Source organism: Phyllobates terribilis, unplaced genomic scaffold (assembly GCF_046119375.1).
Source record: "Phyllobates terribilis strain yellow unplaced genomic scaffold, ASM4611937v1 Scaffold_2__4_contigs__length_985480577, whole genome shotgun sequence".
NCBI classification, from domain to species: Eukaryota; Metazoa; Chordata; class Amphibia; order Anura; family Dendrobatidae; genus Phyllobates; species Phyllobates terribilis.
In genome coordinates, this window is record NW_027362762.1 from 682,653,000 (window position 1) to 682,665,284 (window position 12,285).

Here is a 12,285-nt window from a genome sequence, read left to right on the forward strand (position 1 = left end):
TGTTCAGCACTCAAACCGTAACAGAACCACAGTATCTGCTGGTAACATCAATTTTGCGGAATCATTTCACTTTTTTAGCCCATCCTTTGCAAGGCCACAGGAGACAAGAAGTCTGACACATAGTCAACGCCTAGAGACGATGGTACAGGAGTATCTCCAAGTAAACATTGAAGCCACGACTGTGTCACTGGACCCTTGCTCTTTTTGGGCTTCCAATCTGGATAAATGGCCGGAGCTAGCCACTTACGCCTTGGAGATCTTGTCATTCCCTCGCAGCCAGCGTTCTGTCTGAACGTGTGTTCAGCGCTGCTGGTGGTGTGCTGACAGATAAGCGCACGCGGCTCTCCACTGATAATGTAGACAGACTCACGTTCATAAAGATGAACAAATCATGGATCCGAAACGACTTTTCTACCCCTGTGTCATCCTGGGGAGAGTAAAAGCTTGATGATTGGTTAATATCACCCTACCAACCGTTTTAAGCTTTCAAATTACTAATCATGTTTATCTGTATCTTGACTGGAAAATAATTTGGGCTTTGTAGCAGTGTGCAGCACTGATCCTATTAGGCCATCTATACTAAAGCTTCACCAGATTTAAAATTAAAAATAATTTTTAGCTGCATCTAGCCCGGAAAATAATTTTGGGGCTCCGAGATGCGCAAGGCACATAAGTGCCTTCTTGCTGCACTACCTGCAGCATGACCCTCATATTGTCAGAATTCGAAGTAATCATGACTACTGGGTTGCCACACTCTTAGATCCCCCAAATTTTTCGATCAACCTTTTCATTTTAATAAAGACCAAAAAAATGGTCATTTTTGAAATTATAAGCATTAGCAGGTTGTTAGAAACTGAAATCAAACAGTTTTCAACTCAAAACTTTATTCTAGGTGATGTTACATTTTCACATAGGACCCCTTGTTCGAAAGGAGCTTCTGAACTCTCTCGTCCATTGAATTTGTCAGGTTTTGGATGGTTTCTGCTTCAATTGTTTTGCATGAGGACAGAATACCCTCCCAGAGCTGTTGCTTAGATGTGAACTGCCTCCCGCCATCATAGACACTCCTTTTAATGATGCTCCAAAGGTTCTGAATGGGGTAGAGGTCAGGGGAGCATGGGGGTCACACCATAAGTTTGTCCCCTTTTATGCCCATATCAGCCAGAGATGCAGATGTTTTATGTGCAGCATGAGATGGTGCATTATCATGCAGAAAAATGATCTTGCTGTGAAATACACGGTTCTTCTTCTTGAACCATGGCAGGAAGTGCTGTTTGAGAAAATCCACATACATTATGGAGTTCATCTTTAGCGCCTTCAGGGATCCTAAAGGGGCCGACAATCTCTCTCCCCATGATTCCAGCCCAAAACATTACTCCACCTCCTCCTTGTTGGCGCTGTAGCCGTGTTTGCGTGGGGTGTCCATCAACCAGCCATCCTCCACTCCATCCATCTGGACCATCGAGCGCTGCACGGCACTCATCCGTGAACAAAACAGTTTTGAAATCAGTCTTCATGTAATGTTTGGCCCACTGGAGCCGTTTCTGCTTGTGTGAAGTGGATAGAGGAGGTCGACAGGATGGCGCATGCACAGCTGCAAACCTCTGAAGGACCCTGCATCTTGTTGTTCGGGGGACGTTGGAGGCACAAGCAGCTTCAAAAACTTGTCTGCTGCTATGACAAGGCTTTTTTGCCGCTGCTCTTTCAACCTGACGTAATTGCCTGTAGGAAAGAGTCCTCAATTTGCCCTTATCAGCACGCACACGTGTGTGCTGTGAATCAGCTACATACTTCTTGATTGCCAAGACACTTCATCCTGATCATCGCACAATGTTGATTGTAGTCATGCCTTGACCTAAACACTCCACAATTTGTTGCTTCTCAGCAGCTGACACATCCTTTTTCTTTCCCATTTTGGCAGAAAATGTAGGCTGCTTAATAATGTGAGAGAGCCTTCTTAAGTAGTCTTGCCTTTCATTGGACACACCTGCCAAACTAATTAGCACAGGTGTCTGCAATTGCTTACAGTGATATAAAGAGCCCTGACACACATCACCATCAATGAGTTTAACTGACAAACAAACAAATTCTTCCCTTATCACTCCTAAACACTTTTTGTATAATAATTTGGAGCGCAGTGTACATGTGCTTTTCCACAAAACACCAGTGGTTCACGTAGTGAATCTTACAGTTCTAACTTGCCAACCGTGGTCTGTATGGAGTTGTTCAATAAAGGGCCCAAAATTAAGATAACATAGATGGGAGAGGTCTCTATGAATAGGAATTCCTAAGTATTTGATACCCTGTGAGGGCCAGGCAAAGGGAAAGTTGGACTGGATGGAATCCTATATGGATTTGGGGAGGGAGACATCGAGGGCCTCAGACTTCGCTGCATTGATTTTAAAATTTTACCATGTAACAAAGTGATCTATTTCAGCCATAACAGCATGGATGGATATATGTGATTGAGTGATATATACTAGGACATCATCAGCAAATAGAGAGCACTTGTACTCGGTGCCTCCCACCTCAATCCACCTAATATTGGGGTTATGGCGAATTGATGAGAGCAGGTGCTCCGTCACTAGGATGTATAAGAGAGGGGACAGAGGACATCACTGCCTTGTCCCATTGGTGATTGTGAAAGGTGATGAAAATGTTCTGACGCACCCCCTGGGCCTTGGGACACCCGGAGCCGGACCCTTTTTGGTGGATGCTGGTGGTTGTAGTCTTCGTGGCGGCGACCCGGTTCCGTGGCTCAGGGCGGTCAAACCAGTGGCGGAACTATTTATGTGGTTTTCATGTTTAAATGTCCGACTACGCCACCCGTGGATTGCGGTCAGAGTGAACCGCCGCTACAGGGCAGACCACTGAGGCTGGTGTTGTGGGTGCAGCAGAGCGTAGCATAACTCCCCACGGGAGGAGTATAGCCTCAGGGCAGTGTATGCGGAGGATGGGGGTGATGGTGCAGGGCAGCAGCAGTAACGACACGGAGTCAGTGATGCAGTTCAGGGCCTTTACTCACAGTTCTTATTATCCAGACCACGTCTGCAGGTAACGGCTGCCCACGTCGTACTGTGCTCACCAGGTGAGGGGCTCAGACAACTCCCAGATAACTTTGGAGCACTTCACAGGACCCCCTTTGTGTGTCCTTTGTCTGGCCTTTCTTACCAACACTTCTGTCCGGCTGCCTCGGGCCTCCTCTTGGTAAACTTGGCGCCAGTTTCCCTGACCCTATGTGGTGCCTTCCTAGCGGGTGTAGCGAGGGGCTGCGCCACATAAAATGTCAGAGCCTCCGGTTTCTAGCTGAGGGTCGTTTCCTGCCTCCACTAGTTCGGGGACCGGTCTCCCCCTTTGGCCTGACCCCTCCACGCAGGTGGATTCGGGCGTGCGGTGGCGACTCGCCCGTCCGCACCCCTGGGATCCCTTCATTCCTCGTTCCTGGAGCCTTCTCCGCTCCTCTTCCTTCCTTCTCCCTCTTCCAGGCCTGGGCCTCTGTTACTAGGCCCGCCTCCGGAGCAGAGCTCATTCAGAGCCCCTGCTCCCTGCCACTTCTGCTCAGACTTCTCTGCACTGAACTAAGATGGTGCCCACCTTTTATACTCCCTTCTCAATGCACCCAGGAACTGCTTCCTCCCTGCTCCTGCACTACAGGGTTCCCCTTCCTCAGTGTTCCCTCCCCCCACTCCAGCCAGGGACAGGGACTGTCGTGCCCATCTCAGGGGCATATTGGTCGCCCTGCCCCACGGCAATGTGGTGTAATGCATGCAGGTGTCGGGTCCTGATCCACACTCCATCCTTACCTGAGAGTGAGATATCACACCTCTGGGTGAGGTGCAATACGTCTGTAGCAACCGAGCCCTCAGGGTGCTACAGTTCCATTTATCTTCAGCCTAGGTGACGTATTGCGATACAGGGCCGTGATTTTGGCTATAAAAGGGTCCCCTAGACCCCTACCCCAAGCTTTTTAAGAGAATCATATATGGCGTGCCAGGAGACTCTATGGAATGCTTTCTCAGCATCCAACGAGAGTATCTAATTACAAATTTTTAACTGCATCTAGCCCAGGAAATACTTTGTGCCTAGTAGCAGTGTCTGCTAGTGAGCGGATTATCCCGGCTGTTAAGCAAGCTGCACCACCTGTAGTTTAGACACTTAATTTTTTCAAAGGAAATGCTTCGGGACCATGGGATACTTAGTGAAGAGCATCAGGAGGCACCCCAAGGCATAGGGGCTGGGACTGGCAGTAGGATGCCTTGCGGTGGACAGCCGAGCTCGATCCTTATAAAAGCTTTTTTACTGCAGCAGCTTTAGTGGACGCTACTGGAGCTGGAATTACCGCGGCTGCTGGCATGAGACTTGCCCTCCAATAGATCCTTGTAAATGGATTTAAAGTGTATTCATTCAAATTAGAGAGACAAATTAAATTAAAAAGCTTAGAGCTGCCTCCACCACAGGGGGGCTCGCTCGACCCACCAGCGGACAGGCACCAGTATTGGGAGAGGGGGGCTGGCCGTCAGGGTTCACCGCGGCTCTGGCACAAACCCGGCGACACGGAGGTGGCACGGGCAGGAGCGGACTGGCCGTGTCGGCTTCTCACTTTTTGGATTTTAGAAGGGCATGACATGCCTATATCTGTGTCTCCCCCTCCTTTTACTCCTCCACCTCTTTTATTTTCGCATGACTATATGTACTTGTCACTTTTCCATGTGTTAGTTATGTCTTCTGAGCAGTTTGTCAGCTTTTGGACACCTTTGAAGGTGTTTTCTATGTGTTTCTATGTGTTTTTGTTTGCCTGCCATTGGTTTTAACGGTGTTCGAAGGTGTTCGACGAACAGTTCGACGAACAGTTCGGCGAACACACGGGTGTTCGACGAACCGAACCGAACTCGAACACTACGGGGGTGGCTCAACACTAGTTGAGAGAAACCTGCAGATGTGTCAGTTATAATCACACACAGCTCTGCAGTGAGATCAGGAGAGCAGAGTAACCCTCCATGTATAATAAAGTCTGGAGGCAGAGTTATCTTTCAGGCAACATCCTTCCCAGAGCCTGGAAGAGTTAATTTACATAAAGTGATAAAAGATGATGAATCCAATAACAAGGCATCTGATATGAGGCATACAGGTAGGACTTTTTTCAGCAGTGTATAACCTGTATGCCCATATTAATAGTTTAGATAGGTCAAATGTGGTGACAGATCCCTTTTAAGAGAAGGTAAAATTCTAACTACATATGTAGAAAAATAAAGATTACCTGACAGTATAAATTATTATAAAAATGCTCATTGCAAATATTAATTATAAATAAAATATAAAAAACTAAATATTCAAGAGTACAACATCGAAGTGACAAGATTTTTAGCAAAAAAAGTTTTTTTCCACCCAACGAAATAGAATATGAAGTTCTCCAACAGCTTTATGTGCAGCAGCTTCTTTTTCCAACTATTAAGAATCAAAATAAGGACAAAAAAACAATTAATTACTTTTCAAAGTAAGATATGTTGGTTTATCAAATATATACTTTATCTATTACCCTAATAACTTTACAAGGAATACATGATAGAAACTCTACCTTGGAAAACTTATTCTTGAATTCTTCCATTATGTTCATTGCTTGTGTTCCACATTCACACCCCGTAATATCAAGCTTAATAAAATAGAAAATTACAAACCAGTTAAACATGGTGATACTGATCCATATACACAAATAACATACATTAACGGAAGTGTCAGCACTACCGTTAAGTGACCAGTCTAGTGATGAGCGAGCGTGTTCATTTAACCCTTTCGCCGAGCACGTTTGGGTGCTTTCTGAGTATCTTCGGCATGCTCATATATTATGTTTGAGTCTCTGCATGGTTTATGGTTATTAGCCTCAATATTTGCCGAGATTGCTTGTTTGTTAGGGAGTCCTCACATGTGTTGAGACTGACTAACAGTCATAAATCATGCAGATGCAGGGACTCGAACTTAATATACGAGCATGCCGAAGATACTCGGAAAGCACCCGAGCGTGCTCGGCAAAAGGGTTAAGCAAACACGCTCGCTCATCACTACTAACCACTGATCGGCTATATGCAAGCTAATTGGTGGTCATTTAATGGCCTGTTTTAGACAGAAATATCCCACTACCATGCACACAAAACAATTCTTAATATAATCTTTTGGTGCACATAGAATATCATGTTCTCGGCAGCACATGTCCAGTTTTTATAAATTTGCACCGGGTTTGCTATATGTATCAGTCCTGCTTTTCACTTTTTTTTCTCATTTAAGATAATGTGACAAACATAGAAAATAGGTAGATATGATGTAAATTACATTTTTTACTTTGTATCTAAATACTACATCATATTATTATGGAAAAACGTACACAACGAAATGTGAGCTCTGTCTTCAATCCGAGCAGTCCATTTGCTAAATTATGATATTGTCTTCGTTCATGTGCCCTCTTCTTTGTGAAGTTGATGTTGGAGAAGACATTGGCTAGATAGAAGTTGCCAAGCTCATTTAGAAAGCAGCATTGTTCTGATACCTGAAAAAAGAGACAATGAGGGGAGCATGTAAGCTGCTCTGGAGGACAATATTGCATTTGACACAAACAATGGACTATTTTTTAGGTTGAATTTTATGTATAGGTTATTACACTAATATTTCTCTAATGTGAACAAAACTATTGTATACTACTATACCATTTATAAAGGAAAAGTGAATAAGTTAGTGATTGCAACAAAAGTACTTTTTTTTCCCGTGTAACAAAAATGCTGCAGACTTTTTGCTGTCTATTCGCTTGCTGAAAATCAGCTGTTCTTCTGTGTGAAAACTCATACACAGTGTGAGAAATATCAGCAGTTGCAATCCATAATGTTAATCCCTTCACCCCCAGCCTGTTTTCACCTTCATGACCAGGCCAAATTTTACAATTCTGACCAGCACTTTGAGGTAATAACGCTGGAATGGATCAATGGATCCCAGTGATTCTGACACAGTTTCTTGTCACACGTAGAACTTTATGATAGTGTTAAACTTGAATCGATATTTTTTGTGTTTATTTGTTAAAATATCAGAATACTGGGGAAAATATCGAAAATTTTGCAATTTTCAAACTTTTAATTTTTATCCCCTTAAACCAGATAGCTATACCACACAAAATAGATAATAAATAACATTTGCCACATGTTAGAACAGTTAAAAGTTGACCAGCAATTTCTCATTGTTACAACAAAATTTACAAAACCATTTTTTTCACATTTGAAGTCACTTTGAGTGCCCTATTGTACAGAAAGTACCCAAAAGTGACACCATTTAAAAAAAACTGTACGCCTCAAAGTGGTCAAAACCATATTCAAGAAGTTTACTAGCCCTTCAGGATCTTCACAGGAATTAATGCAATATAGAAGGAAAAAATAAAAATTTTAATTTTTCCCACAAAAATGTTGCTTTAGTTCCAAATTTTGCAATTCCACAAGGGTAACTGGAGAAAATGGACCATACAGTTTGTTGTTCAATTTCTCTTGAGTACACCGATACCCCATATATGGTGGAAAACTACTATTTGGGCGCACGTCAGGGCTCGAATGGGAAGGAGCATCATTTTACTTTTGGAGCACAAAATTGGCTGGAATAGATAGAGGACACCACTTCGTGTTTGCAGAGCCGCTGGTGTGCCAAAGCAGTGGAAACCTCCTACAAGTGACCCCATTTTGGAAACTACACCCCTCAAGGAATTTATGTTGATATGTGGTGAGCAACTTGAACCCACAGGTGCTTCACAGAATTTTATTACGTTGAGCCGTGGAAATAAAAAAAATAAAAAAATTCCCACAAAAATGTTGCTTTAGCCCCAAATTGTTCATTTTCACAACTGTAACAGGAGAAAATTAATCTTTTAAATTTTTTTGCAATATTTACTGAGTATGCTGATGCCCCATATGTGGTGGAAAACAACTGTTTGGACACATGACTGGACTCGAAAGGGAAGGAGCCCAATTTGACTTTTGAGAGCAGATTTGGCAAGAATAGACTGCAGGCACCTTGTTGCATTTGAAGAGCCGCTATGGTGCCAAAACAGCAGAAACCACCCATTTGTGACCCCATTTTGGAAAGTACACCTCTTGAGAAATTTGTCTAGTGATGGAGTGAATATTTCAAACTCACAGATTATTCACGGAATTGTGTAACATGGGGCTGCTGAAATGAAAAATTTACCTTTTCCACTAAAATGTTGTTTTAGCCCCAAGTTTTTAAATTTCAAAAGGACTATTAGGAGGAAATGGACCACATAATTTGATATGCAATTTCTCCTGAGTTCGCCAATATCCTATATGTGGTCGGAAACTACTTTTCAGGCACAGTTCAAAGCTCAGAAGGGAAGGAGTGCCATAATGAAATGCAGTTTTTTCTGGAATGGTTTGTAGGCGTCATGTCACATTGGCGGAGCCCCTGAGGTGCCAGAATAGCAGAACCCTCTATAAGTGAACCCATTTTACAAACTGCATCCCTCAGTGAATACATCTAGTGATGTCGTGAGGATATTGACACCACAGGTGTGTCATTGAATTTTATATCATTCTGTGGTGAAGTACTAATAATTACATTTTTATTATAAATTTACTGTTTTAGCTCAAGATTTTTTTTCACAAGGGAAAATTGGTAAAAAGGCCTTATAGTTTGTTACCAAATTTCTCCTGAATGTTTCAATACCCCATATTAGGCTGTACAGTACTGTTTGGCCATATGGCATGGCTTGGGAGGGAAAGAGCGCTATTTGACTTTTGCAGCTCAGATCTTTCTAGAATAGTTTGCAAACTCCATTTGCACAGCACCTGATGTACCTAAATAGTAGAAACCCCCCTCAAGTGATACCTTATTGGAATTTAAACCCCTCTGAGAATTCATCTATGGGTGTAGTGACAATCTTTACAATATGGGCGTTTTCCATAAACAAACACGCAGTGGAAGTTGAAGAGAGAAAATTGCAAATAAGCCATTATAGTGCCCAATACATTGTAGCGCCCAATACTTTGTGCCCAGCCTGTGCTTCTGGAGCCACGCACCCTTAAATTACTTGGGCTACCTTAATACGTTGATGTCAAACATATGGATGCTAGCTTCATTTTAGGCACACTGTGGAGCTCAGAAGGGAGGGGAGCATTTGGATTCAGGAGAGCAGATTTCTCAAGCTGTCTATTGGTGGGAGCCATGTCACTTTTCAGTGGTGCACAAAACTGTGGCCTACCATGCTTTTGTGCATGTCTAAAAAGACGCCGAAAAAAATGGACACTGACGGATCAAAGGCCAGACCGTGTCCAAAGTATATCCATCTGCCTCATTATAGGGAATCTTCCAATAGGGGTTCCGTTTGAATCACTTATCCTAAGGTTAGACCATCAATGTAAAAGTAGTGGAAAACCTCTTTAAATATATCTATTTTCTATGCAGGTGATTTAAAGCTGGTTGTCAGAAAAACACAACTGGGGTAAAGAAATAAGCAGAAAAAAACTAAAGAACCACTACTTTCGTAATAAATCTTGTACAAGTGATGAGCTGTCTACCAACTGCCAACAACTGGCCTCAGTAGTATATGGCACAAGGCTGCCGGAGCTGATCCAGGAGATTTATCAGGCAAGTAATGGCTATTGTTATTTTATGCCACTTACTCCCTTTAATCTAATTAGTGCTGATACCAGAAGCTTCCATACAGATTTAGTTCAGGTCAAGTTTCATGTTTTTATTGCGTGTTTTGAAGAAGCTTTCCAGCCAATGACCACAATTTTTAAGAGCAGATTTTATAGATTTATAGTGTCTTTTGCATGTCGAAAGTATGTGCATAGGACTTCAGTATCTACTATACAGCGTTCAATACTTGGTGTTCAGTATAGTTGTATAGTTTTTTTTACTTACAGGTATATTGTTCAGAATATTTTCCTTGATGAGGTTAATGTCTGTAATGATGTCCTCTTTATGCTGCATCAGATAAAATCCAAAGTCACTTACAATTTCTGTTTTCATTACAAATATTACTGGAACAAGTAAAGTATTTCTTATTTCCTCTACTACAACATCTCTCTATTCGACTATCATTATTATTTTCTGCCAAATTTACTGGTAAGTGGGCAGTGGTACTTGTTCTAAATTCAAACTTAAGTGTAGGTGGTCACGCCACCCCTCATAATTTTCTTTCAGGCTTTATAAACCCAGATACATTATTACAATATTTAAGAATATGATACCATATAATACCACAAATATTGCAAATATTTCCTAAAGGGGCTGTCTAGTGAAGACCAGTTATCATCTGGCCACAGGATAGGGGATACCTTGCTGATCGGTGCTGGTACCTGCGCCATTTGCCAGAACGGGGAACTTTTAATCTCGACGGGAACTTTTATCTCCATTACAAAATGGAGCCACAGTTCAGATACCCAACCACCAATCCATTCATTCTCCATGGGACTGTGCATGTGCCATGTCATTTCATTCTAATGTGGATAATAGTTCCCCATTTTGCAGATCGGTGCAAGGCCCAAAGAGTCAGACTCCCACGATCAATAAGTTATCATCTACTTACTAATTGTTTTCACTGGACAATGTCTTTAAGCTTCCTTCTGTGACATTTGCAACTCTACATCATCCCATTACTTTGTATTATGCCACACAATAACATACTCACCAAGATTTCCTTTATAGCATCAAAGTGTCTTTTTAGCTCTAGTAAGTCTGTTGATACTTTGCCATTGATAGCAATGCTTTCTGAGTATGGCATCCTCATCAGTAGGATTGTAGCAACCATAAAGCTTAAATTACTAATCCACAATTCCATGTTAATCTTCTAGGTAAATGTTTAAAAGAACTAAATTATAGAGAAATTAAAGGGAGAGACCATTAATCATTTATAAACAAAAATATATGAATATTAATGTGTATGAAATTGTGAACTATTGTGTTTACACATACATTTTTTTATCCTTATGTAAGCATTTATGTTTGTAAAAATGCACACCCATATACTAGTGTAAAGATACATTTTAGTTGATAAAACACATAACATTTAAAGGGAACATGTCACCAGAAAAAACGCTATTAACCTGCAGATATGGGGCTAAGCTGCAGGTTAATAGTGTTACTAACCTGCTCGGCGCCTGCACACAGCCGAATACAGAGGGAAGAAAATTAACTTTATTCTCACCAGCCGCTTTAGATTAAAGTCACGGTGGCGGCGCTGGTGCTTCTTCAGCCACCGTTCTGAAAATACTCAGCAGCGGCTGTATCCCTATCCCCTCCGGCACTGACTGACAATGGCTATGCATTAGGGCCGGCTGTTAGTCATGGCCGGGGGCACGGTTATAACCACTGCTATGTATACTCAGAGCGGTGACTGAACCGCAGAATTCAGCTATGTGCAGGCGCCGGGCGGCATAATAACACTATTTATCTAGAAATTAACCCCATATCTGCAGGTTAATAGTGCTTTTTCAGGTGACAAGGTCCGTTTAAAGGGATTGGCCGACTAATAACATTTAATACATATTCACAAGAATGTTGATAACTGTATGATGACTGGAGGTATTTCCACTATTACCAATAACGAGAGCAGGGGTTTTAAATCTTCTATTAGCATAAAGTACTTATTGTGCATGCATATTCCCATAGGATTTATTGTCTATGGGACTAATGGAGATAATCTAATAAACTATGTAGCTTTTTCAGTATACAGACAGAAAGATAAATATACACAAAGCGATATGGGATAGATGATAGATAGATAGATAGATAGATAGATAGATAGATAGGAAGAAGGATAGATAGATAGATAGATAGATAGATAGAAGGATAAATAGATAGATAGATAGATAGATAGATAGGAAGAAGGATAGATAGATAGATAGATAGATAGATAGATAGATAGATAGAAGGATAAATAGATATGTAATAGATAGATAGATAGATAGATAGATAGAAAGATAGATAGATAGATATGGGCAGCACGGTTGCTCAGTGGTTAACACTGCAGCCTTGCAGTGTTGAGATCCTGGGTTCAAATCCCACCAAGGACAACATCTGCAAGGAGTTTGTATGTTCTCCCCGTGTTTGCATGGGTTTCCTCCGGGTTCTCCGGTTTCCTCCCACACTCCAAATATAAACTGATAGGGAATTTAGATTGTGAGCCCCAATGGGGACAGTGTAAATAATGTCTGTAAAGTGATGTGGAATTAATGGCGCTATATAAGTGAGTAAAATAAATAAATAAATAAATATGGATAGATAGGAAGAAGGATGGAT

General features: G+C 41.8%; 1 protein-coding gene across 1 annotated transcript; it reads right to left on the reverse strand.

The window, feature by feature from the left end:
* Window positions 1-5,361: 5,361 nt before the first annotated feature.
* Window positions 5,362-10,768, reverse strand: LOC141247190 (interleukin-20-like). The gene is made up of 5 exons (XM_073669193.1): window positions 10,676-10,768; window positions 9,907-9,969; window positions 6,377-6,538; window positions 5,537-5,650; window positions 5,362-5,445 (listed from the first exon to the last, which is right to left on the reverse strand). Exons 1-5 carry the CDS (start codon window positions 10,766-10,768, stop codon window positions 5,362-5,364), a joined length of 516 nt encoding a protein of 171 aa, XP_073525294.1.
* Between the last annotated feature and the right edge of the window lie 1,517 nt (window positions 10,769-12,285).

Bases quoted from the DNA above. Each gene is read 5' to 3' on its own strand.
- LOC141247190 (XM_073669193.1), bottom strand. From the start codon at position 10,768: ATGCCATACTCAGAAAGCATTGCTATCAATGGCAAAGTATCAACAGAC. The intron at 9,970-10,675 runs GTGAGTATGTTA...TATCTGATGCAG, and splicing joins ATGCTATAAAGGAAATCTTG to CATAAAGAGGACATCATTAC. The intron at 5,651-6,376 runs GTACGTTTTTCC...TATTTTATTAAG, and splicing joins CAGAGCTCACATTTCGTTGT to CTTGATATTACGGGGTGTGA.